Source organism: Pygocentrus nattereri, chromosome 20, assembly GCF_015220715.1.
Source record: "Pygocentrus nattereri isolate fPygNat1 chromosome 20, fPygNat1.pri, whole genome shotgun sequence".
Taxonomy (NCBI): domain Eukaryota; kingdom Metazoa; phylum Chordata; class Actinopteri; order Characiformes; family Serrasalmidae; genus Pygocentrus; species Pygocentrus nattereri.
This window is the reverse complement of record NC_051230.1, coordinates 18,413,641-18,438,250: the sequence shown is the minus strand read 5'-3', so window position 1 is coordinate 18,438,250 and position 24,610 is coordinate 18,413,641. Positions and strand designations below refer to the sequence as shown.

Genomic DNA, 24,610 nt, shown 5'->3' with positions numbered 1-24,610 from the left:
AATATTTGATGTGTCCCCGATGTTTTCAAAGCATTAAAACTGAGATTTTCCCACAGCTACTGACTAGCGTTGGCACTATTCCAGCAATTAGCATCAGTAGTGGGCTGATATAGACAAAAATTGCTAGATAAAATGAATAAGAATATACGGCAACAGAAGCCACAAGCCTAGCATTAGCAAGAGAAAAAGAAGTAGCTTGCTTAAGTGGGATCCAAAAGTCTGATATACTGTTAAAAATCTAGAATTTATTTATTTATGAATTTAAATAAACAACAGAAAGTTTTAGTATATTGAAATTTTTGAAACGAAGGAAAGTTCTGACAAGTAAAACAAAGAATAAATATTGAAGATTCTGCACTGTTTCTAGGTCACTATTCAAATTCAAACAAATTCATGAACATGTTGATCATGATAAAGCCATTGTACAAAAGGTCAGAGTCTTATCTCTGCCATTAAAGCACATTGAGATGACTTGTCAATTGGAATTGATTTACTCATCAGAGGCTTTTGCCCAAACCTGTGGGGCTAAATGGGCTCAAAAGGACCTAAAACAAAAATGTATTATTTAATCTTCATGTAAATAATTTAAAGATTCTACATTTCATTCAGTTTGTTGTGCTGGTAATATAATTTGTAATTTAAAACTTAGTATTAAATTAGCAAAGAATGCAAAATAGAAGCACTTTCATTAGTGGTCTCAGACTTATGGATCCCACTGTATCAGTTGGTATCAGTTGATAATATTGGCTAAAACTATTGGAATTTGCTTCATTTTTGACCATATTAAATTATTATAAGAATTTATCGGATCAGGACCTAATCTCTACTCCTCACTGAGTAATATTGTGGTCCCATATTGTGTGTTACATAATAAACAACATGGGCATGTGAATAAAGTGAATTGCTGATGTAACTAATGAATGTTTTCTCTTCTCACAGGAATCTGAGGACATCCTCTTATTGGATCTGTCCACTGAGATAGACAGCAATCAGAACTGTGTGAAGAGCAATCCCTTTACCAGCTCCTCCTCTTCCTCTGCCCTCAGTGTCCAGTCCAGCCTCACGCCTGAAAACCCCTTCTCCTCCCAGCTCAGCTTCTTCCCCACCCCCAGCCATGATCCCTTCAGCGACGACCCCTTCTCCAAAAGCGACAACCAATCAGCGACTGCTGCGGTCAATCACAGCTCCAGTCACTTTTTCAATGGCGGACCCAAAAACGGCGACTCCGACTACCTGGCCCAGCAGTTCGACCAGCTCTCCAACAGGACAGTCATCCAGGCGCTAAGTAACGGCCAATGGCCACTAGATGGCAGGGCAGCAGACATGGGTGCCTGGACTCAGAACGGCATACCAGTCAGGGAGCAGAATGGCCACAATGGAAAGGTAACGCCAAACCCGTTTTTGGAGGCTGCTGAGAAGAACCAGCCAGTTCAGAATGGAGTGAAGCATGAGAACGCTAGCAAGCCGGAGCTGGCTGTCAAGCAGGCCAAGGATTCAGTCATCATAAGCCCACCTCCACTCAACACAAAAGCTGGCCGGGGAAGGAGGGCTGTGAAGGTGAGAATGAATTTGTGGGTGATGTCACAAAAATATTGTGTCAGAATAACTGAAAGACCTTTTTACAATATACAAAATCTCTCTCTCTCACTCACTCACTCACTCACTCACTCACTCACTCACTCACTCACTCACTCTCTCTCTCTCTCTCTCTCTCTCTCTCTCTCTCTCTCTCTCTCTCTCTCTCTTTCTCTCTCTCTCTCTCTCTTTCTCTCACTCACTCTCTCTCTCTCTCTCTCTATATATATATATATATATATATATATACATACATACACACACACACACACACACACACACATATATCTTCTAAGCCGCTTCTCCTTCTGGGTTGCGGGGGATACTGGAGCCTATCCCAGCTCTGAACATGGCTCAGCCTGTCAGATTTTAGAAGTGGCAGCCATGTGTTTCATAAGTAGTGTTTTCAAGCTGACAACAATGGGGTTTTTATGCAATAGTTGAAGGTGACAAAGTCCAATATTAATGTCTTTTGGGATCATACACCGTATAATCCCAAAAGACAATAATTGTATAAAACTCTTTAAGCCAGCGAAACAACTGAAAGATTTTGTTACATGCAAGGAGCCACTGGTGAGTGCAGGAAGCTCTCACACCTCTGGAAGCTTGAGAGAGTTCATGTCATCATGTCACAGTTACAATAGCTTGAAAATGCCATGCTTCTTACATAGTGTTCTAATGACTTGACCCTTTTTTTAATGCTTCAGTGAATGACAAAAAATAGGTAAGAATGCATTCTTTGACACATTTAACTCTTTATTTGGCTTTGCAAGCTTGAAAGAATAGTTAGGCAAAAAAATGTATTTACATAATTTTCCTCCTAACCCATATTGTAGTCAGTCAGCCATGACACAATTGGTGACTCACTTCATTTGAACTTATATCTGTCACTTTAGCATGAGGCCCCTTATGTCAATACGGTGTCATTTACTTCTTAAAACATCTGATGTCATCTTGTGAATACTGACATAAATGCAGTTTCCACCATGTTAATTTGCAGAGTTGAATTCTTGTTAGCTACATTATCCTTGTAGCTTCAGTACAAAACTAAAGAAGCAAACTTTTTGTCTTGGCTATCAGCTAAATTTGAGGTAAGGGGGAAAATTAGTATTCCTTTAATGTGTAATACATTTCACTGTTTGATGCTTTACACACGCAGTCAATTCATGCACAGTCATAACAGTTTTCTCTCTCCTCTTCAGTCCCCAACGAATGAAAAAGCTGGAGCAGATCCATTCACTTCACCCAACCAGTCGGAATCGCCATCTCCTCCTCAGCCAGACAGCACCCCAGCCAACTCGGTCCCTTTTTTCAACAAAAGCCCCAGCAGCTCCTCAGACACCCTCACAGGCCTTGGTAAAATTCTGGGAATCAAAAGGGATAAATCCTTTGACCTTTATGTGAATATTTTGACCTTTCTCACTTCAGAAATGGCATTAAAATGTCAGCATTTGGCATTCAGATGCAATGGAGCATTGCGTCTGAATGCATAATTTATATAGCTAGCATCACCTTCTCTCTTGTGTGGTGTCTAATGCTTTACAGTCGTAGAATAGTATACATGTCGTAGAATGTAATAGTCTGCTTTTGTTTATTTTTGTTGTGTTGGAATGGGAATATTACAGTGTAGTAGTGTAAAATAGTTTGAAAAATATTTAAGAATTTATTCAAAAATCTTATTACGTTTGCCTCTTACCTCAATGTAGTCAATCAGCCAAACATGTTTGGTGCCCAGTTTGCTTCTTTAGTTTTCTGCTAGGCTGTGAGGGAAATGTAACCCCAAGAAACTGCCTTTTCCTTCCGCTCTCTTGTCCTCCATAACTCATTAACTCATTACAGTGTGGTGTCTGCTCCACCAAAAATAAACTGGACAATTTTACCTCTCTCACTCTCACTCACTACCACTCTCTACATAGGAGATGATGGAATTGGCTTATTTTGCACTGTTTGCATGTGTTTATTTTTGGTATCTCAGTATAACATTAATGTTAACTAGTAAAAAAAAAAAAAGATCTGCTGTGACCTTTTCACCAATCCAACACCATCATCCATGGTGTCATTCAAACTCCAGAGCTATTATGAATGCAGCACTATAAGAGCAAGAGAAAGATTGAGAAAGAGTATAAGAGAGAGACAATTCGTGTCTGCAACATAAAAAAGTCACTCATTAGAAAACAGACCTGAGCCCAAGCCTAATGTTGTATATGAAAGATCTGCCCCATAACATGATATTTCATCAGTAGCAGACCTCTGTGACATCAGCTTTTACTATTACTTGCTAGGTACATTAGCCTCCAAGAAACAAGCTTCACATGACAAAGGGGTATTGGGGTATTTTAATTTTTGGCATTTAAGTCTGCTCCAGAAAAAGAACACTTGTTACAGTATCTCTTGTAAAATGATCTCTTGTAAAATGCACCCAGGGTTATAGCACCTCCCTTAAAAAGTGTTTTCTCTCTACTCTAGGTGGGTTGTCTATTGGACCCTCATCTTCTGCCTCCACTCCTGGTGCAGCCCCATGGAGCCAGCCCCTCCCATCCATCTTGCCCTGCAACAACAGCGTCTCCCAGCCTTTTGCTCAGCCTCCAACCTTCTCCACCTCTCCAGTACCCAGTTGGGGAAGCAACTCTGGAGTTTTTGGGACCTCCCCCCCTCAGCAACTTCCTTCCTGGGGCCAGACCACCACTCCTGTTTCCAATGGATCCTGGGCCCAGAACTCCACCCTGGGGAACCCCTTCCAGACCAACATCTTTCCTCCATCTTCAAGCCTAATGACTGGGAGTCAGCAAAGCTCCAGCCCTCCTCCACAGATCCCACCTCGTACAGCACCTACTAAAGAGCCCCCTAAGATTGACAGTAATGCCTTTATAGACTTGGATCCCTTAGGAGAGAGGGAGAAGAGAGATATCAAGGATATGTTCAAGGATTTCCAAATGGCTAAACCACCCAATGCTCCAGCTAAAAATGGTGAGACGATGGGATTCTTGTTCAAAGTAGATTGTCTCACATTCTGTTTTGGTGTCTTTTACTTGCCTTGTTTTGCATGTGTGTAACTACAGTCATCCTTTTTAATGATCAGTATTGTTTAATACAGTGTCTTGTTTTTGCAGAGCCACTAAAAGTAGGTGGACAGGACCTTTTTGATAACCCTTTCGGAGTTTTTGGAGCACCAACACCCGCTACAGTAAGAAGTCTTTCCTCTGTAAGAATTATAGTTGTATATACGATATTTTGACCAAATTTAGATTCATTATTTTTGGTACATATGCATACTCTCCATCTTGTTTTTCACCAATTTGCATGTGCTGAATTTTACAGATTGCTCCTGCCATCAAGGCCGTAGGATCAGATCCGTTTAGAGACCCATTTGGAAACCCCTTTGCATGATGGCCATTAAAATCCGTAGGCCTGAAAGGCTCAAGTAAGTCAAAAAAAAGCTGAGTGAACCTTGGCGGAATACTTCATCCAAACACTGATCGTGTGGCGTGCAGCTGGTTACCTAGTTTTCAGAAAATGGTTACCTTGATTTCTCATAATTTGCATTATGATGTTCATTTTCCATCAGTGCTAACATATTAGCATAGCAATATTATTATGTTTAAAGGGCCCATTTTTTTTCTCTTTTGTAATTTTATTCCTGAGGTCAGCTTATGAGTTTTATGTGGGTTTAGGTACCAAAAACAAAAGATTAATAATAATTCCTTTTTTCATTCCCATGTATCACTTAAACATATGAATAGTCTGGTTTTGTTACTGCACATTTAAGGCTGATATATAAATGAGGCGTAATCTGATTGGCTGCTCTAAATTATGCCTCATTCAGAAAGAATGCTTGAAACAATTTATATAACTTTAACATTAATGGCTAGGGTAAAACAGCTATAGGCTGATCAGACAGATGGGACTGTGCTCAGGGTTTAGAAGAGTATAATAAAACTCGGGCCTTCCAGCAGGCCCTGGCCATGGAAGGGGTTAAAGGTTTTTACATGCTTTTTCTGATGTAAGAACCTTGGCTGTCCTCCTGCTAATGTTATGCTTTTGATTTTCACAGGGGCTGCCATAGAAACACAAGCTTTCCCTACAAAAGTGCAACTGGTTCCAGAGCAGATCTCCAAGCCCTGATGTCACTTCCATCCATTAGTTCCCAAACCGCCAAAGCCCCACGGAGCCCTTCTCCTTTACTGTACCCTGTATTCACTATATACAAACACAGCAAAGTAGCACTCGGCCTGAGGTGAACCTTCATGATCACATCCAGCCTAAAAAGTGTAACCTTACATGTACGCTGTCATGACTGGCAATGGAAGTTGCTTTGGATTACATGGCACTACACCAGTGGTTATGGTGGCCACTGCCAAAAAAAGCACAAAGTCATCCAGAGGAGACAAATGAAGTTCTCATTGCACAATTAATAGTAATGGAGGAAGACTTTCTTTGAAGATGACTGGACATACAAGAGCATGCCTTATATCACTCATTTGTTCTTCATTGCAGTATTATTCCTTGTGTCTTTAATTTCTTTTTATGCTTTTTTCTTTCCAGTTGCTTGATCAGTTTATGTTTATCGTAGATTGCGCCTGATTGGTAGCAGTGGCATTTTATGACAAACTTATTTAGCGGTATAGTGGCATTGCCTCTTATCAGTTATGAGAATTAAACGATATTTGCTTTTCATTAGTTAGTCACAAACTGCTTGTTTTCCCAATGGATTATATGTCATAGCAAACTTCTGAATACCAGCTGACATGATGTGTTTCGATGATGGACTCAGGACAGACAAATAACGTCACTCCTATGGAGGTGGTGGGTAAATGGACAAGCTTTGCCTGGCAGTCTGCTTCATATTGGTGACATGCATTTCAATAACTGTTCAAAAGTTTGGAACCATATTCATTATTTTTGTTATGTTCTATAATAATATGATTAGGTTGGACTTAAAGGGGAATGCTATATTTTTGTTTGTTTTTCAAAATTGTGCTTAATGCAACAGTTAAGATGTAAGCAAAGTCAGAGTTAAATGGTGCATTGTAGAAAAACTTACAAACTCAGATTTTACAGTGGTGATGATAGTTTCCAGGATTCACATTATCTTCAATGCTAATGTAGCCATTTTATTTACACTCTGAAATGACCAGTGAAGCTACCAGTGAAGTGTCTTCTTAGTTTTATATGTTTATCTTGGTAAAATAGTAGCAAATCCAAGATATTAAGCTTTCTCTTGGTACGATTATGCTTCACAAAATGTACTTCTTCACTACAAGTGGATTTTAAAAGAACATTTTGAGCCAAAAACGATCATAAAACAGTCTCTCAGGTATCAGTGTATCTGCAGCTGTTTTGTGTAATAACTTTCTGTGAGGGAGCTTATAGAGGCATTAAACTCTTCAGATGTCTGGTTCTTAACACCACTACAACAACTCTGATTGTGTAATATTAACTAGAATGACACGTTTCAAATCGAACCACTCTGAATGACTTTGTTTACATCTTACCTATTTCGTTTAGAATAAAAAAGGTGGAATTCCTGTTTGAAAATTATGAACTAGATTCCAATATGTATTTTTAGATGTTTTATTCGATATTTTGAAAAAAAAAAACAATTATTTAAAATATTTAATTAAGTTCCATGCTTCATGATTTGCTCAACATTTGAAATATAAGGCATTCTGGATGTCAGTTTTATTAAAATTCATTTTGTAAGTTATTATAGAGTCATCCACTGCAGTCCCTGGTCCTGGAGCCACATTGCTCCACACATTTTGCTGCTTTCTCTGCTTTAACACACTCACTGTAGCTCAAAAACGGGCTGGTAATGAGCTGATTAGTTGGATCAGGTGTGTTGGGAGCAAGGAAAACACTAAAAAGTATGGGAAAGTGGGCCTCCAGGACCAGGGTTGATTAAAGCTGATCTACCACTCATCATTCTGGATGGACTAAATGGTGAGTGGGGCATTTGAAAACATTGAGGGGGGTATGCATGTACCACAAGTCACATTGTTCAGGAGAGCCACATTTATTGCAGTTTACCAGAGGCCATCCCATTTGGGAAATTTGTCCTCTTCCTACAACATACAGTGCATCCCTGTAATGTAGCCAATGAATCTTGCATTCTTAACCTTCCTACTTATTGTTTGAGACCTGTGCACTGATAGCATTTGATCTGGAACCATCCATCAAAATCATTGATTCCAAACTATTGAATGGTCGTACACAGCATCTCAGCAGTCTTGATGGCATCTGTTCCTGCTGTCCTTTGAACTTGATCCTTTGCTCTGTTGCTCATATTCCTCTCCTTACTCAGTTACTAAGCATTATCGAGCTTAAGAGTTCTCTCTCTCTCTGTATCTCTATTCAGATGTGTTCATTTGTTTGGCATGGACACTGAACGGCCTGAACCGTTCAGGTAGTACATGAGAACGTCGCTGACCACTTGATGGCATTTTGCTGCACTCTCACTTTTTCACCTTGTTACTCCGTCCATTAAATTAAGTACGGGAAAATGTTTTCAGCACTATGAGGTGTACGGATTGAGACTTTAATTAACCGCTGATGCATTTTCACCTCAAAGACTTCGAGTTGAAGGATAAAATGAAAAGACAATCCGCCTGTACTGTACTGGAAGTTGAAGCGAGCCTTGTCATAAAAGAGCTATGTGTGTTTGGAACTGTGTGTACTGTATTTCTGTGTACATATATAAATATATCTACTCTATTGTGCACTATGCCATTTATCGTGGATGTTGTATAACTGAAGTCAATCGAAACTGTAGTTGTTGCAATAAACTGGAATTTCAGTTAGTGGGATGGGCTCAAAAAAGTGTCCTATTTATCTGTAATGCAGTATTTGAGTATATTCAAGTATGCCTTAAAATAAAGCAGTGACTGGCTCGTCACTGAAGGTCTGTGTGTGTCAGTGGTGCAATTTTCACATTTTCCATGTACTTTTTTTATACTAATCATACTTCAATAATTCATTAACTGGTGTTCTGAATGACCACTTTAGCGCATCCCTGACGTCAATGAGTTGGTGAGTTGAGCAAAAGTGTAAAACGGTAAAATGGGATGAATAAGCTTCATGCTGCATTGCTCCTTGAGTGACAGGAGCCAATCAAATGTAGATATCATCAGGGGTGGTCAAAGTGAAATACTTCTGTACTTAAGTAAAAGAAAATGTACTCTTGGTAAAATACTAGAAGTATTTATTATATTTCTGCTTGGGTAAAAGAGTACATCTGCTTTTACTCAAACATCGTATTGTACTTCTTCCACTCCTGGTAATCAATCAATCAATAATTGCCACAGAAGTGCTCGTTGATCTTGTCGTTTTAATTGGCCTGATTCATTGTTGTGGGCATGGTCATCATTTTAAATTTATTCCTGTGACACAGTGGACCAACAAATCAGAATACTTTATATATATAAAGATGTATATAGATCAGAAATCCAACAACCTCTGTTGTGTTTTCAAGAAGATAATTGGTGGGGCAGTGAATATTATACAATCACTGTCCACTGGTACACTTACCTTGTATCTTCACTCATTATCTATTTTATGAGGTCTACTTACCATGTAGGCCCAGTTTGTAGCTCTACATTTACAGATCGTAGTCCATCTGTTTCTCTGCATAATGTCTTACTGTTTCTTTACACTGTGCTGTGCAGAAGGGTAAACACACAGCAGTACTGAGTTTAACAAGTCAGTGTCACTGCTGGACCAAAAAAGAGAAACAGATGAACCACAGTTATAGTTTTAGGTTGAGTTTGATGATTTAGCTGGTCTAGCATGGCCAGCTTTACCAATAATGTCTACCAGCTTAACCAGCTGACCAGCATAGAATATGTTTTGCTTGAGTTTGTCATTTACAGTACTGTACAAAAGTCAGAGACCACCTATCTTTTACTTTAACACCACATACACACTAGTGAACACACACACTAGGGGGCAGTGAGCACACACTTGCCCAGAGCGGCGGACAGCCCTATCCACGGTGCCCGGAGAGCAGTTGGGGGTTAGGTGTCTTGCTCAAGGACACCTCAGTCATGGACTGTCGGCCCACAGGGCCAGATCCCTAATCTCCAGCCCACGACTGCCCCCAAATTTAGTCAAAATGGCCTTTAAAAGCAAGTTAATTATTTTCCAACTTAGGCAACAATTTAAATAAATATTTAACATAAAATTACACAAAAGTCTCAAAAACTAATATAATAGCAGATTTTTTTAGTATTTAAGGTGTCCACCCTTCACCTTTATTGCAGCTTCCATTTATTTCAGGAAACATGCTTTCAGCTTTTCAAAGACATCTGCAGGGCTATTTTTCCACACCTCCAAAGTTCAGTCTTAGAAGTTGGTTGCATTTTCTGCTTTTTATAATCCCTGGGGTGATCAGCAGCTTCTTTGATTTATTTGATCTTTTTGTCCATTTCCTTATATATATACATACATTCTATACCATATTACTATATTACTATAATAATAAAATGTGTGTGTGAGTGTGTGTGTGTATATATATATATATATATATATATATATATATATATATATATATATATATATATATATATAGTGTTTGTATCTGATACATAAATGTAAAGTAATTGTTATAATCTCTAATGCTGATATACTCTGGTCATGTCCATGTTGTGCTGACTACCAGTATTTCATGATCATCTCTTACCGTAAACGGTTCTTCCACTGAAAATGTATGTTAAACAGTACAATGTATAAAACATGCATAAGTAAACATAAATAAATAGCCTACCTTGATTTCTTGGGGCAATACTGACTCGATATATTCATTTGAAACATATTTTATTTGTTTAAATTGTATTTATTTTAAAATGAAATGAATCTAGAATTAAAGAAACCAGAATAGTCTGTGGATCTCCTTAATAACCCCGAAGGCTGGGTTTTTCCTCAGGGTGATCCGAGCGACAGGACCGCTCGGCTCGCACGAGCGGAGTGTGTTGATAACAGCCGCTACACAAGCGTCAATCAGCCCTCGCCGACTCGCTGGAGCCGCAGCTACTGCAGGTGTAGTTTTTCCGCTTCGGTGAAGCGCTAAGACTCCATTACCCATAATCCCCGGCGGAGCGGAGTTCTGTATTCCGGCGTGGTCGCTCACTCGCAGACCGGCCGGTGTGTGAGAGCGTGAGCAGAAATGTGACTGCGGGACTGCTGTTCTCTGCGTTTCATCACTGACATCAGCTGAAGTGAGTCTAGCGTTTTCTGGCTGCCGTGGTTTCTCGCGTTTCGTCCGTCTTTATTTTGTGCAGGCGTTTCTGCGGTGTGTCATCAGCTCTGCTGTCTCAGCAGCTGGGAGCTGAACCAGTCTGCTGGAGAGGGTCCACTGCATGTCATGTTCACTAGCTCGTCTTATTAATCCAGTTAAAGGACGTTCATTAATCTGAGGGCTGTTCTGAATGCGTCTCTTTAGCTGCCAGCTCTCCTCTTAACCTTATTATAGCGCAGTTCTCTGGTTTCTCATGTGAATTTGACAGTTGGGTGAAGCCTTACCACACCATGTCCCAGAGGTCACTGGGGTTCAGCCCACGTGTTAACTGTTCAGTAGAGCTTTAAGTGACGAAAATGGTCTGATCCCCTTAAAGTAGTACTTTAGAGTTGCAGTAGAGCTGTAAAGAGTCCAGAGGCCCATGCAGATATGATAGTGTGGACAGTCTAACGTGTCTCCCATCTTAAAGAGCCTGCATAATGGCAAACTTTTCCCTTCCTTTTTTGAGTTTGATGTAGTTTGTAAACCTGGAGTTTCAGCACATACTGTTTATTCCCCAGTCCATACAGTAAACAGTCATTTTTGAATTAATAGTTTTTTTTGATGTCTCAAAAAACAGTACATTTTACACACATCCACATGTTCTGCCTACAGTAGTTTAACTCCATGTGTCCACACTGAGGTTGTGTGGAGCTTTTCAGTCTAATTTAACCAACTGCTATTTGAGTGAGGTGCAATACAAGCCATCCAATCAGAACAGAATGTACATATCACTTTTAAAGGCACAGCAATGATGATAGGAAATAGTCTTCTTTTTCTTCTTCTTTCGGCTGCTCCCTTTAGGGGTCGCCACAGCGGATCATCTGCCTCCATCTTGCCCTATCTACTCCTCCTCTACTCCTCTACTTTTACACCAACCATCTCCATGTCCACCTTCACTACATCCATAAACCTTCTCTGAGGTCTACCTCTTCTCCTTCTGCCCGGCAGCTCCATCTCCAACATTCTTTGACCAATATATCCACTATTCCTCCTCAACACATGTCCAAACCATCTCAACCTGGCCTCTCTGGCTTTATCTCCAAACTGCTCTACCTCCACTGTCCCTCTGATCTGCTCATTTCTAATCTTGTCCATCCTTGTCACTCCCAATGAAAATCTCAGCATCTTCATCTCCACCACCTCCAGCTCAGCCTCCTGTCTTTTAGACAGAGCCACAGTCTCCAAACCATACATCATAACAGGACGCACTACTGTCTTGTAAACCTTCCCTTTCACTCTTGCTGCTATCCTTCTGTCACACATCAGCCCTGACACCCATCTCCACCCACTCCATCCTGCCTGCACCCTCTTCTTCACCTCTTTTCTACACTGTCCATTGCTCTGGATGGTTGACCCAAGATATTTGAAGTCATCCACCTTTACGACCTCTACTCCTTGCATCTTCACCTTTCCACCTGCCTCCCTCTCATTCACACACATGTATTCCGTCTTGTCTCTACTGACCTTCATTCCTCTCCTTTCCAGTGCAAACCTCCACCTCTCCAGATTCTCTTCCACCTGCTCTCTACTCTCACCACAAATTACAATGTCATCTGCAAACATCATGGTCCATGGAGCCTCCTGCCTGACCTCATCTGTCAACCTTTCCATCACCATTGCAAACAAGAAGGGTCTCAAAGCTCATCCCTGATGTAACCCTACCTTCACCTTGAAACCATTTGTCACTCCAACTGCACACCTCGCCACTGTCTCACTATCCTCATACATGTCCTGCACCACCCTAACATCTTTTTCAGCTACACCTGACTTCCTCATACAATACCACAGTTCCTCTCTTGGCACCCTATCATATGCCTTCTCTAGATCCACAAAGTAGCTCCTTCTGACCTTCTCTGTACTTCTCTACCACCACTCTCAATGCAAAAAATGCATCTGTGGTACTCTTCCTGGGCATGAAACCAAACTGCTGCTCACTGACCTGAACCTCTCACCTTAGCCTTGCTTGAACAACTCTTTCCCATACCTTCATGGTGTGGCTCATCAACTTTATACCTCTGTAGTTACTGCAGCTCTGCACATCACCCTTGTTCTTAAAAATGGGGACCAGTACACTTCTTCTCCACTCATCAGGCATCCTCTCACTCTCCAGGATTTTGTTAAACAACCTGGTTAAAAAGTCCACTGCCTTCTCTCCTAAACATCTCCATACCTCCACAGGTATGTCATCTGGACCAACTGCCTTTCCATTCTTCATCCTTTTTAAAGCTGCCCTCACTTCCACCTTACTAATTCTCTGCACTTCCTGATCCACTATCTCTCCCCCCGTTGCCCTCCTCCCTCTCTCGTTTTCCTCATTCATTAGTTCTTCAAAGTACTCCTTCCATCTACTCAACACTCGCTGTTCACACACTAGTACATTTCCCTCTCTATCCTTTATCAGCCTAACCTGCTGTACATCCTTTCCAGCTCTATCTCTGTTTAGCCAAACGATACAAGTCCTTTACTCCTTCTTTACTGTCCAGCCTTTCATACAGCTCATCATAGGCCTGAGCCTTTGCCTTTGCCAACATTCTTTTTGCTATGTGACTAGCCTCACAGTACTCCTGCCTACTTCCTTCTTCTGAATACTCTCCTGGACTTCCTCATTCCACCACCAACTTTCCTTGTCTTCTTTCCTCTGACCAGACAAAACAACCAACACATTTTTGCCAGTTTCTCTCACCACCTTAGCTGTAGTTTCCCAGTCCTCAGGTAGCTCCTCATTGCCCCCAAGGGCCTGTTGCAATTTTTCCCTGAACTGCCTGCAACCATCCTCCTCCTTCAGCTTCCACCATCTAATCTTTGGTTCTGTCTTCACTCTCTTCCTCTTCTTTGTTTCTAATCTCATTCTACAGACAACCACCCTATGCTGCCTTGCTACACTTTCCCTTGGCACCACTTTACAATCTCCAAGCTCCTTTAGGTGGCATCTCCTGCTAAGGATATAATCCACCTGTGTTCACCTCCCTAAACTCTTTTCCCAAGCTGTTCCTTTAGGATTAGCCCTACTCCATTTCTCTTCCTCTCTACACCATGATAGAACAGTTTGAATCCACCTCCAATGTTTCTGGCCTTTCTTCCTTTCCATCTGGTCTCCTGGACACACAGAATATCTACCTTCTCTCCATCATGTCTGCAAGCTCTCTGCCTTTACCAGTCATTGTCCCTATGTTCAGAGTCCCTACTCTAACCTCCACACTCCTGCCTTTCCTTCTCTCTCGCTGCCTTCTAACCCGCCTTCCTCCTCTCCTCTTTGATGGTCTTCGACCTACAGTAGTCCAATTTCCACTGGCACCCTGCTGTGATTTGTGATCCACATGTTAGTTTTGGCACAAGTTTTACGCCGGATGCCCTTCCTGACACAACCCTCACCATTTATCCGGGCTTGGGACCGGCACCAGAAGTACACAAAGTACACCCCTAATGGCTGGTTTGATAATAGGAAATAGTAAGATATATAAAAGGTAAAATACTCACAAATTTTACATATTTGCCAAGAATTTCCTTCATTTTTTCAGAATGATGCGAAGAGCGAGAATCAGCGTTAAGCCTAACTTCAGGCCTGGAGGTCGAAGCCTTCCAGCTGGACAGCAGCCCTCACAAACTCCTGCAGATGGAAACTGCACCCCGCCCACAGTCACCGCTGAGGAAGCGGTCAGACCACCTCCCTCTCCCCAGCCAAAGCCACCAGTGGATGAGCTGGCAGAGGCAGTGGGTGTTGAAAATGCCCCCAACTCACCTTCAGAGAAAACTTCAGCTGATGTGTAAGTGCTTCTTGCCTGCTGATGACCATTCAGTCTGAACTTTTATGTAAAGTATGGGAAGATTTGACCATCCATCTCAAGCAGTCATATCACAAGTGTGCAGTGAGTTGTAGTTAGCTATGCCAAACATTTTTCTGGGTCTGCAGTGACCGCTCGTGATTGGATTTCATGACTAGAGGAAGGGTACTGTTTCACTGCTTTTGTTCTCAGACAAAAACGACCAAGGTGGCAAAGTAGTGACAAAATGAAAGCTGACAGAAGGATTTATTGTAAATGTGGCAATCATGACAGTGTAAATGCCACCATCAAATGCTGGCAAGGTAAACAGTCAACATTTCTCGCTGCCTGCATGCTCAGATATGTCCCCATCCTTCTTAAGTAGCTTTTTCATTCATGTCTTTAGTGCCACCTTATTTTTTGTGTTACCTTACTTGTGTTCTTTGAAAGCGTGAAGACTGTTTCATCGATAACTCGAAAAAGCAGCAATAAACTCTTTAGAGCACTGCGTGTTGTGTCAGCCAGTAGTAAATTCACAGCACTGTGGTAAATATGATGTGCTAATTTCTCAAGGCTGATTTTAGCTTTATTTAAATTTCCATTCCACCTTGAATAGTGCAGCTGCTACGTTCTAGCACCCACACAGGTGTTGGATTGTAGCTGCTACATTGCTGAAAATGGAATAAGGGATGAGAATAAGAAGTTAACTTGAGCTTCATCTATATGAGACATACCATCAGCAAACCAGGGTTAGGCCAGTTGAGGTGGGGGCAGCTGGTTTAATCCCTAAATTACCACAAATATACCCTCAGATGTGAAATGAGCTATGCTACTTATCGTCATGAACACAGACAACAAACGCTCACATTTCTCACAAATTTATTCGAACCAAGATGTTCACAATATTTATATAGTGGCTTAAAAATTAGAATATATTAATATATTGTGCAAGTGAGAGTATGTTTGTTAATTCAGAGCTCAGTCTCCACTCCGTGAGGTTTGTCTGAACCTTTTATCTCTCTTGCGCATATTGGACAGTACAACGAAGAGCAAAGACTGTGTTTACATCTTTATGCCACATTTATTTACTAGTAAGCAGAATACAGTTGCCTGGACTTCCGTCAATTACCCTCATCCACCAAACCCCAAGTTGTTCCTCAAATCTAATTTAATTCCAGTTGTCAAGATCCTTAATGTAGCCAGTTAGTGAGGACATATCTGAAGTCAGAAGTTTGCTATCTTAGTTTAGCACTGTAGCTGCAGGCAATGCAACATAGTTTTGTCAGCTTTTATAAATGGCATCTAATGAATTTATAGATAAGTTTTAGATAACTTTTAATGCCAGTAAATGGAATCATTATTTAAAAGGAATTTTGAGGCTACATTAGCCTCATTGCACCAGTGCTAAACTAAAAAAGCAATTTCTGGGTTACAATCTTGTCTTGTTAAACTGGCCTCACTTAGCACACTGAACATTCTGTTGATATTATTCTTTGCTTTGCATCTGATGTAGAAATAATGGAGCACGCTCAAGTTGTACTTCCACCCCAGCATCTGTTTCACAGAGAAGGATGAGGGTCTCTGCCACCCCACAACTTGTTGGGCCTAAAACCAATTCCACACCTCAACAGTCTGCCAGAAAGCCTCGATCTGTACCATCAGCATTACCCAAAGATAAAGCTTCTGGCTCTGTAAACTCTGTCAGTCTCACTGAATCCAGCATGTTAAGCTCCAAAGCCCCCACAGAAGTTGTCAGAAGTAGACAGTCTTCCACATCACATGCACCGTCTTCCCCATGTGTTCCTTCAACCTCTGGCCTTTCCAAGCCTCCAATCCATGAGAGGTCGTCAATGGAGCACTCCCCACCATCACCACAGCCTGGACAAGTGCCTCAGCAACCTTCTCAGAAGCTAGAGCCTCATAAATGTCGTACATCAGAATCAAAAATGCCTTCAAGCTATGTGAAGCTGTCCCGGTTTGATGAGCCAGGGTCTCAACAAAAGGTGGCTGAAATGTTATCGGACAAGGAGAAGATCCTGAGAGCCCTCAAACTGAAGGCACTGATGAAAATTGAACGGAGGAAAGATATCAAGGTGAGATCTATTTTGTCCAGTTTGTTCTAGAAGTCACAAAGCTTGCTATTATTTTAATGTTAATATGTTCTGAGAAAATCAGTTGGAGCATTAAGCCATGATGGGCAGTGCCTTACAGTGGTTTTCTCACAGTTAAGGCATGTGGTTTAAACTAGGGGTCTGCTACCCAACCACAGCCCAACAGGGCTTGACAAAATATCGCCTTTCCTGGTAGGGGTCTCATTTATCAACCGCCTGTATGCAGAGTTTTGTGTGTGAAGCTCACAGGCACAGTTTTATGCACTGAAAGTGATTTAGTATTGTGTTAATTTTGGCTTTTCACAGTTTTTTCTCTTAGAAATTGAATGTAAACAAGGCTTGGCTTGACTTTTTTATGTAGTAGGTTTAGTAGAATATGTACATTTTGCACACATTTTTCTCTTTGTGAGCGCAGTCTCTACTGTAATCTAGTATCCCTGCAACAAAGCCAGTCTTACTAGCTGTTGGCTGGATGCATGAAATAAAAAGGCAAGGACAGTTTATGAACACCTTTCATGCACTGCTGTCATTCAAAGTGCTTTACAAATGAGAAAATAGTCATTTAAAAAGATAAAGGAGAATAGAAATGAAAAACATGATTAAAACAATAGATTTATAAGAGAAAATCATTAAATTAAATGGAATTAAATTAGGATAATAAAAAATCAAATTGAAAATTAAAAGTTAAATTGATATTTTAAAGAAAGTGCCATTACAAAGGAAAAGGGCTAGAAAATGCTAACAGTGAGTGTGTTTACATGCACTTGAGTAATCAGATAATGTGGAACTCTGGGTCTACATAAGTCAGGCAGTGGTCAGACTTCTTGCCACTTTTTTTTTTTTTTTTTTACAGCACCACTGTACCTGAAACTATGAATCGTCATCTTCTAGATGATGTACAATGATTAAATCCTTAATTTCGTCAAGCATTTGACTGTCATCTCATGTCATCAATGCTGCTTGCTTGCATTCAGTACAGCAGTCTGTTTTTGCACATGTGCAGATTGAGAAATCAGAAATAAATCAGAGTAAGAGTTTACATGCACTGAGAAATCTGATTACTGATCTAAAACCCAGCTCTCTTTTCTCGGATTTCTCTGATCTAAGAAATTGGAGTATGCTGTTTAGATAACCATTTGAATAATCGGATAACTTCAGAAATCTGATTATGATCGCATTATTGAGTGCGTGTAAGCGCCCTCAGTGTTTTAAACTGCACTGAAAGCTGCTCAGATAGGAAAGTTTTGGGCCTGGATTTAAAAGTGTCTAGTATCAGGGCTCTTCCAATGCTGTCTGTTGACTGGTTCCATTTAAGAGCGGCATAGTAGCCAAACATTGCTTCACCATGTCTAGTCTTAACCTTCAGCAGCCGAGAGTTCTGCTCAGCTTGTATCGCTGCATTATATGAAATAAATATGCTGGTCCAGCACCACTGAGTGATTTATAGACTAGTAATAGTATCTTAAAGTCTATTCTGTAACAGACAGAAAGAGACAAAAAGAAAGCTCACCAAAGGGAAGCTGAGTCAGGAACATTGTTATTGTTACTGTAACATTATAATTACATCAGACAAAAGCTGCTTGTGCGCAGTGTAGAGGTTGTGCTAGAATTCTGACTGGTGACATCAGGAGGACTAGCACATCATCTCTTTAATGACTGATTTGCCATGGATGCAGCCAATCACAGCAGCTAATGTCAATGTGAAAGTACTTCCTTGCAGTTAAGTAAAAAAAAATGGATTGACCGATTGATTGATTTGAAAATCGATCTCTTCAAGTGGATTTCAGATTTAAGAGTATCTGTTGGCTTGGTTAGGTCAGGTGTTTTTGCCAAGTTGTGATGTTAAGGTATGTTTTTCTTGGAACATACAAGGTGTTTTTTTTCCCCATTTCATGCTTTAGAACAGTAAGAGAGAGATTAGATGGAAGCCGGAATACACTCCTATTGACCGCAGTAAGATGACCATGAGGGACCTTATATACTACCTACCAAATACCAGCCCCATGCGGTAAATTGTTCTAATGTTTTCTTCCAATTTTTGAATGTGCTATTTTTAATTAATGCCCTGCAATGGACTGGTGACCTGTCCTGGGTGTATCCTGCCTTACACCCAATGACTGCTGGGATAGGATCCGCCTTCTCCCATGACCCAGAAGGATAAGTGGCTTAGAAGAAGTGTGTGTGTGTGTGTGTGTGTGTGTGTGTGTGTGTGTGTGTGTGTGTGTACACAATTATTGAATTGCATAGAATTGTGTTTTACATAAATACACAGTGCATATTAAATCATCTGGCCATTCATGAATGTAACAGGGGCTCCACAGTGAGTGAAGAGAATGGAGAAGAGGCTGTTGTTCCACCATCACCAAGGTAAACTATACTACAATGAGTTTGCTTGAATTTGTTACAAGATCCCAGTATAACTGATCTCTTCTTTTGTATAATAGCTTTTTGCCACAGGTAATATGTTGATATGTGCATATATGAAGAGATGTTGCTCTCCTCAAAGTAGCAGAGCTGTATGACCGAATCCGAATGGTTCTTAAATGGTTCTTGAATGTATGGTTCTAGGAAAAAGTTTCAGTTGGTATTGAACCTTTATATTATGGTTCTTCACATTTACACATGTCCTTTACAAAAGTGACAAAAACGGTTCTTCGAAGCTCCACTATGATCACCATTCATCCACTTGAGGAGGGAGCCAGAAGAACAACCAATGTAGCAAAATGTTCTCCTGCACATTATGTGCAATCACACATTTCCACCAGAGAAGTCTCCAAATCCCCTGAGTTTACTAATTGTAGCTTTAAAGAACCATCCATTGAATTGAAAGGATTTTTAGGTGGTTCTTCTATGGCAGAACCCTGTTTGGCACCTTTGTCTTACATTGGGTAAGATCCTTCTGGCTTTGAACATGGCATAGCTGTCATATTGTCAGGAATTGCCACTGAAGAGTCTTTGAAAGGCATTATCTCAAATGGGAAGCTGCATCATCTAACAATGACAGCATTACAGAGCCCAGGGACTTTATTCCCAAAAACAAGTGACTAAGATTTTACTGAAAGCTGAAAGATAGAAATTAATTTAACCACAATTCAGTTCAGCGTGTGAAAATGTATTGATAGTCCGAGTTCCTTGACATGCAATTGTGTTCTCAGGCTGCCAGTGAAAACACCAGAGGTGGAAGAGGAGGAAGAAGAAGAGGAGTGTGAGGATCAGGATTTGTTGGTGCCAAAGGTCAGGGTGGCAGAGGATGGCTCAATTATTCTGGATGAGGAAAGGTAGCTCTACCTTGCCTACAGTCACATCTTCATTGCTATGCTGTAGACTGTTTTAAAGCAATAATTTGACCAAAAATCAAATTTGCACAACTTTTCCTCACCGTAAATATTTTCACAAAGAGAAGGCTATGGTGGCTCAGGCTGTGAAGTGCATCTGGGGCAGAGGGACGAGGCAATTCTCATTCGAACTCCAGCTTCAGTATCTATCTGCAGCGAATAATATAAGAGAGATTATTACTGTCTTAAGTGAATGAAATGTCATCAATGGTGTCATTAGCTTGGGAATCACATACTTGAGGTAGGACAACATATTTGCTTGATTTGGACCACAAATCATGTACTTTGCATGCCTCTACATATGATGGCCAACATGGCAGTTCACATGGGATTAAAATAACATGGGGTTGTTTCTAGTTTGTTTTATACAAGATAAAACTGGGTTGGGATGGGACTAAAATCAGTGAGAATCTATAATAAGCTATAATAATTACATTATCCCTCCTCTCCATAAAACTGCTTCACAGTGTCAGAAACCACACTTGTCTGTTGAGATTACATTGAGGAAAACTGATGTTAGTGACATTAGCCTTGTGGCTCTCCAGTGCTAAACTAAAGAAATGCATCAAACAAGATCTTGGCTAAACTATATTTGGGTTAAGAGGAAAACTAAGTTTGATAATTGGCCCGGCTGTTGAATTAAGTGGGGAGAGGTTCTAAACCATTTTGTATTTAAGTTTGACAGTGCGAGTTCAGAGGAACTCAAACACCAAAGTGGTGGAGGGCTCGATGGCCCTGTTTGAGCAAGGCTCTACTACAACATACGCAAGCTTCAGAAACCTTCACTATGTGAGGAGCTGGTCAGTTAGAGGTTGGTAACACCGTTCTGACTTTTGATGGTGGATCCTGTTGAATGTTATTGTGTTAATTCAGTTCCTTTGCTGAGAGACAGATTAGTGATTTTTCTCTATGAGCAGTGTTATTTCAGTTTAATTGGTTATTGTCAGTTTAATTGGTGTTGCACTGCTGCTCACAACAATTTAATTTGTAATCTCTATTTCTGATGTTTACTGATTGTGTCTCTCTCAGAGACAGACATGTTCTATCTGGCCATCAGCATGGTGGGGACAGATTTCTCTCTCATTGGTCAGCTGTTACCTCACCGTAGCCGGGCAGAGATAAAGGTAGCTCCTTTTTTGGCTGTTCTTTACTGTTTTGTTTCAACATTTTTAAACTTCTAAATTCTTCATGATTGACATGAGTTATTACCTTGATTACAGAACAAATTTAAGAAGGAGGAGAAAACAAACGGATGGAGAATCGATAAAGCATTCAGTGAGTTCTCTGTGACTTTTTTATGTAAATACCACTTACAAAATGTTGATTTGTTACAATTACAGAACAGTTTGATGCCTAGTTTTTTAAAAATATTTTTTATAAAAACTTTTTATTTAAATTACATTTTTTTTTTAAATTGTTTGAATTTCTAATATCAAATTTTACACATTACAATCATACAGTCATACAATTATCTGCTAGTATAGATGAACTTTCTGACTTCAAAAAGTTAGTGTTTTATACTTTTTTACTAATTAAATATTTTTTCCCTCCCACAAGGGAACAAGCGGCCCTATGACAGGGAGTTCTTTAGCTTCCTGCTGGAGAAAGTTTTGGCCAAAGATAAAGAAAAAGGAAAATCTGTCAAACTGGTCATGACAAATCCCAGGAAACGCGGGAAAGCCAGAGGTAACGCTGTTTTCCCAGAGTTATAACCAATAATGAAAGTTACCTGTAAAAGTCTAAAGAGCAAGAGGGGTGATTATATTTGCTGAAATTACTGGAGTAACATGAGCTCCTGTTTATCTTGTCTATTCTTCCCTCAGGTAAAAAAGGAAAGCAGAATGAAGAGGAATATCTCAGCAGTTCTGGTGCAGAAGAAGACTTTGACAAGGAGGATGGAAGTTATATGGATCCTGAAAAAGAGAATGAGGGTCTTCCCAATGTGAACAAAGCTGATATCTCTGTCTCTGCTAAGAAGAAGCGCAAAGGCACCAATGACATTAGCGAAGATAAGAATAACGAGAACTCATCTGAGGAACAAGGCAAAGAGAAAAAGAAGAGGAAACGTGACAAGAAAACCAAAAAAGGTAAGTTTTAGATTTGTCTTTGATGTATTACATAATCAGCCTATTGCAGATATTTACTACAGTTGTTAGCATATTATTGCTAACCAAAAACTTATTTATTTATTTATTTATTTATGTTTGAAAACTTCCCCTTTGCATTGTCTTATAAAACTGATAGAACTGATAGAAATGGTCTTAAATACAAAAAAATCTCTGCTAGGCAATATGACCATATATCATTATCATGATAAATTATGTGACCATACAATACAAGATGCTTTTCTGAACATATCATGTATATATTTAGTACTTGTAGGATGCAGAGCAGCTGCAATATTAAAAATGAGTCCCATTTAACTTAATTTAGTGCAATGGTGTGCGAAATATTGAATAAAAATCATTGTATTCACAGTTTTTGATTTTTTGAAACATAGAACTGCCATTTTTTGCCAATTTCTCTTGAAGTTTTGGCCAGAACACTCTTTAATGGCTGTACCTACACTTGTCACAATATTTTACAGACTATAACAAAATAAGAAACTCCAGTTTTGCTATAATTTTGATATTTTCTTTAGCACTTCAGCCCACCTAACCAATGCAAATTGCAAATTAAAGTGATACTCTAATGATAAAATATCATTATACTATCATATATTATCCTCTCCACTAACAAAGCTGGCCTGAAAAAGCCAACCTGCTGTACTTCGGCTTCCTCATATTGTTTGTTTTTTAAGAAATGATTTGGGGGAATGTTTATGGAAACACTTCTTATGTCACCACCATACAAGTATGCTAGCAACACCCTAGCAACCCGCTGGGATACTACAGCAATGGTCTAGCAACACTTTTGCAACCACCTGGGATACTGGCAGTGTCCTAAGAACACCTTAATAACCACCTAGGATACCATAGCAACTGCCAAGTAACACACTAGCAACAACTTTAGATACCATGGCAATGGCCTAGCAAAACCTTAGCAACCAACTAACCACCACTAAAAACACAGGAATACCATAGCAACCTCATAGCAGCATCGTAGCATCTATCTGGAATCTATCTTGGCTCAACACACCTGATCCAACTAATCAGTTTATTAACAAGCCCTTGCTTAGTTAAAGTGGTATATTAAATAGAGAGAGCACTAAAATGACCATGCCACTGGGCATCCAGGCCCAGAGCAGTGAAACAGTGGTCTAGGAAGAATGTTTATAGTTAAATGTCATGGATGTTTCTTTGACATACTGTATGCTGCAAGCATGGTTAATCACTATGATCTGCTCTTTATGCTGTCAATGTCAGAAATTCAATATAGATGGTCAGCTCCTGTGCATCATACAGATTTTGTGTGTGTCACATAATTGGATTCAAAGGTATTGTTTGTCCTTTCAGACATGCACTCTCCTGGGGCTGAGGCTGATGCTGAAGGTGAAAGTGGCCTTTTCCACGCAGACGGCGACTCTGTGAATGCAGATAAGGATGATGAGCTTGACTCAAGTATGTCTGCTCCCAAGAAGAAGCGCAAGCGCTCAAAGAAAGCTGAAGAGGAGAGGCAGGATGAAACGCCAGATGAAAGAAGCAAAGGCAAACGAAGCCAAAAGTCACTTAAAGGTACCATCTCGCATTTGACATCAGATGATATTTACTGATGTTTCACATTTACCACCTCATTAACATTTGCTGACATTTATCATTTTCTGACTAATTAAAATCTCGTGACTACACTTTTACTGAAGCTAAATTACCTTTCCCAGCAAGTGTTCATACTGAGTCTGAGCAATTTTTCTTGATTGTCTGGCTTTAAATTCACAGCTAGCAACAAAACTGATGATTCCATTGGAGTTGATGAAGAAAATGGCATTGTGGATGAGGATGACTCTGCAGCTGCTACAAAGAAGCGTAAATGTTCTCAAAAAAGTGGCCTGAAAAAAGGCCAACAAGCCCAGGAGAAAAAGTGCACAAAGAGAAAAAAGTCACAGAATGGTAATTTGTTTACATGTACCGGAATAGTTTGGCAAAAAAAAACAAACCACATGGAGTTAAGCCATCTTAAATTGGTTATGTGGTTTCTAATACTAAATTGCATAGTATTATTTGTATAAATGAACAAAAAACACTAGGGGAGCTGGGCACAGACTAACACAGGGTAAAATATAACATGGATATTTTATTTTGTGGAACTGTTCATGGTACATATATTTACACAATGGAATGAAGTGTGTTATCGCCTTAATGTTCCTTAACAAGCAGCTTTTTGCTACATCACAGCCAGCAACTGCTGTGCACAGCCAGCAGTTCGTTCTCCAGATCGTCACTCAGACCATCTGACAGTTTTGGAATTTAGTGTAGTCTCATCTTCGGAGTCTGAAGAGTCAAATCGGCTGTCGATCAAATGTGATCTTAAAAGTATCCAGTTTCTGTTTGTGGCAAAATAAGAAGCAAAAACGCTCAAATGGCTTGAGCATCTCCTACAGCTTTGAAAGTCGTTGCTTAG

General features: G+C 40.1%; 2 protein-coding genes across 4 annotated transcripts in view; both read left to right on the top strand.

The window, feature by feature from the left end:
* si:ch211-204c21.1 (disabled homolog 2) overlaps window positions 1-8,476 on the top strand; it is a 45,825-nt gene extending 37,349 nt beyond the window's left edge. For 2 of the 3 annotated variants that reach the window (XM_037531750.1, XM_037531751.1), the window contains 6 exons: window positions 940-1,557; window positions 2,778-2,931; window positions 4,042-4,542; window positions 4,686-4,777; window positions 4,894-4,996; window positions 5,627-8,476. In XM_037531750.1, coding sequence (XP_037387647.1) covers window positions 940-1,557; window positions 2,778-2,931; window positions 4,042-4,542; window positions 4,686-4,777; window positions 4,894-4,962 — 1,434 coding nt within the window. In that variant the 3' untranslated portion in view covers window positions 4,963-4,996; window positions 5,627-8,476. The remainder of the gene's footprint in view (window positions 1-939; window positions 1,558-2,777; window positions 2,932-4,041; window positions 4,543-4,685; window positions 4,778-4,893; window positions 4,997-5,626) is intronic. The other variant, XM_037531752.1, reaches the window with a different exon arrangement.
* Window positions 8,477-10,577: 2,101 nt separating this feature from the next.
* The window catches only part of LOC108426212 (transcription factor TFIIIB component B'' homolog), a 32,456-nt gene continuing 18,423 nt past the window's right edge, over window positions 10,578-24,610 (top strand). Inside the window, exons 1-13 of the mRNA XM_017695534.2 lie at window positions 10,578-10,784; window positions 14,365-14,610; window positions 16,121-16,700; window positions 18,620-18,726; window positions 19,029-19,085; window positions 19,874-19,996; window positions 20,731-20,864; window positions 21,083-21,177; window positions 21,274-21,328; window positions 21,611-21,739; window positions 21,877-22,140; window positions 23,509-23,727; window positions 23,929-24,099. Of these exons, the coding sequence (XP_017551023.2) occupies window positions 14,366-14,610; window positions 16,121-16,700; window positions 18,620-18,726; window positions 19,029-19,085; window positions 19,874-19,996; window positions 20,731-20,864; window positions 21,083-21,177; window positions 21,274-21,328; window positions 21,611-21,739; window positions 21,877-22,140; window positions 23,509-23,727; window positions 23,929-24,099 (2,179 nt within the window). The 5' untranslated portion in view covers window positions 10,578-10,784; window position 14,365. The remainder of the gene's footprint in view (window positions 10,785-14,364; window positions 14,611-16,120; window positions 16,701-18,619; window positions 18,727-19,028; window positions 19,086-19,873; window positions 19,997-20,730; window positions 20,865-21,082; window positions 21,178-21,273; window positions 21,329-21,610; window positions 21,740-21,876; window positions 22,141-23,508; window positions 23,728-23,928; window positions 24,100-24,610) is intronic.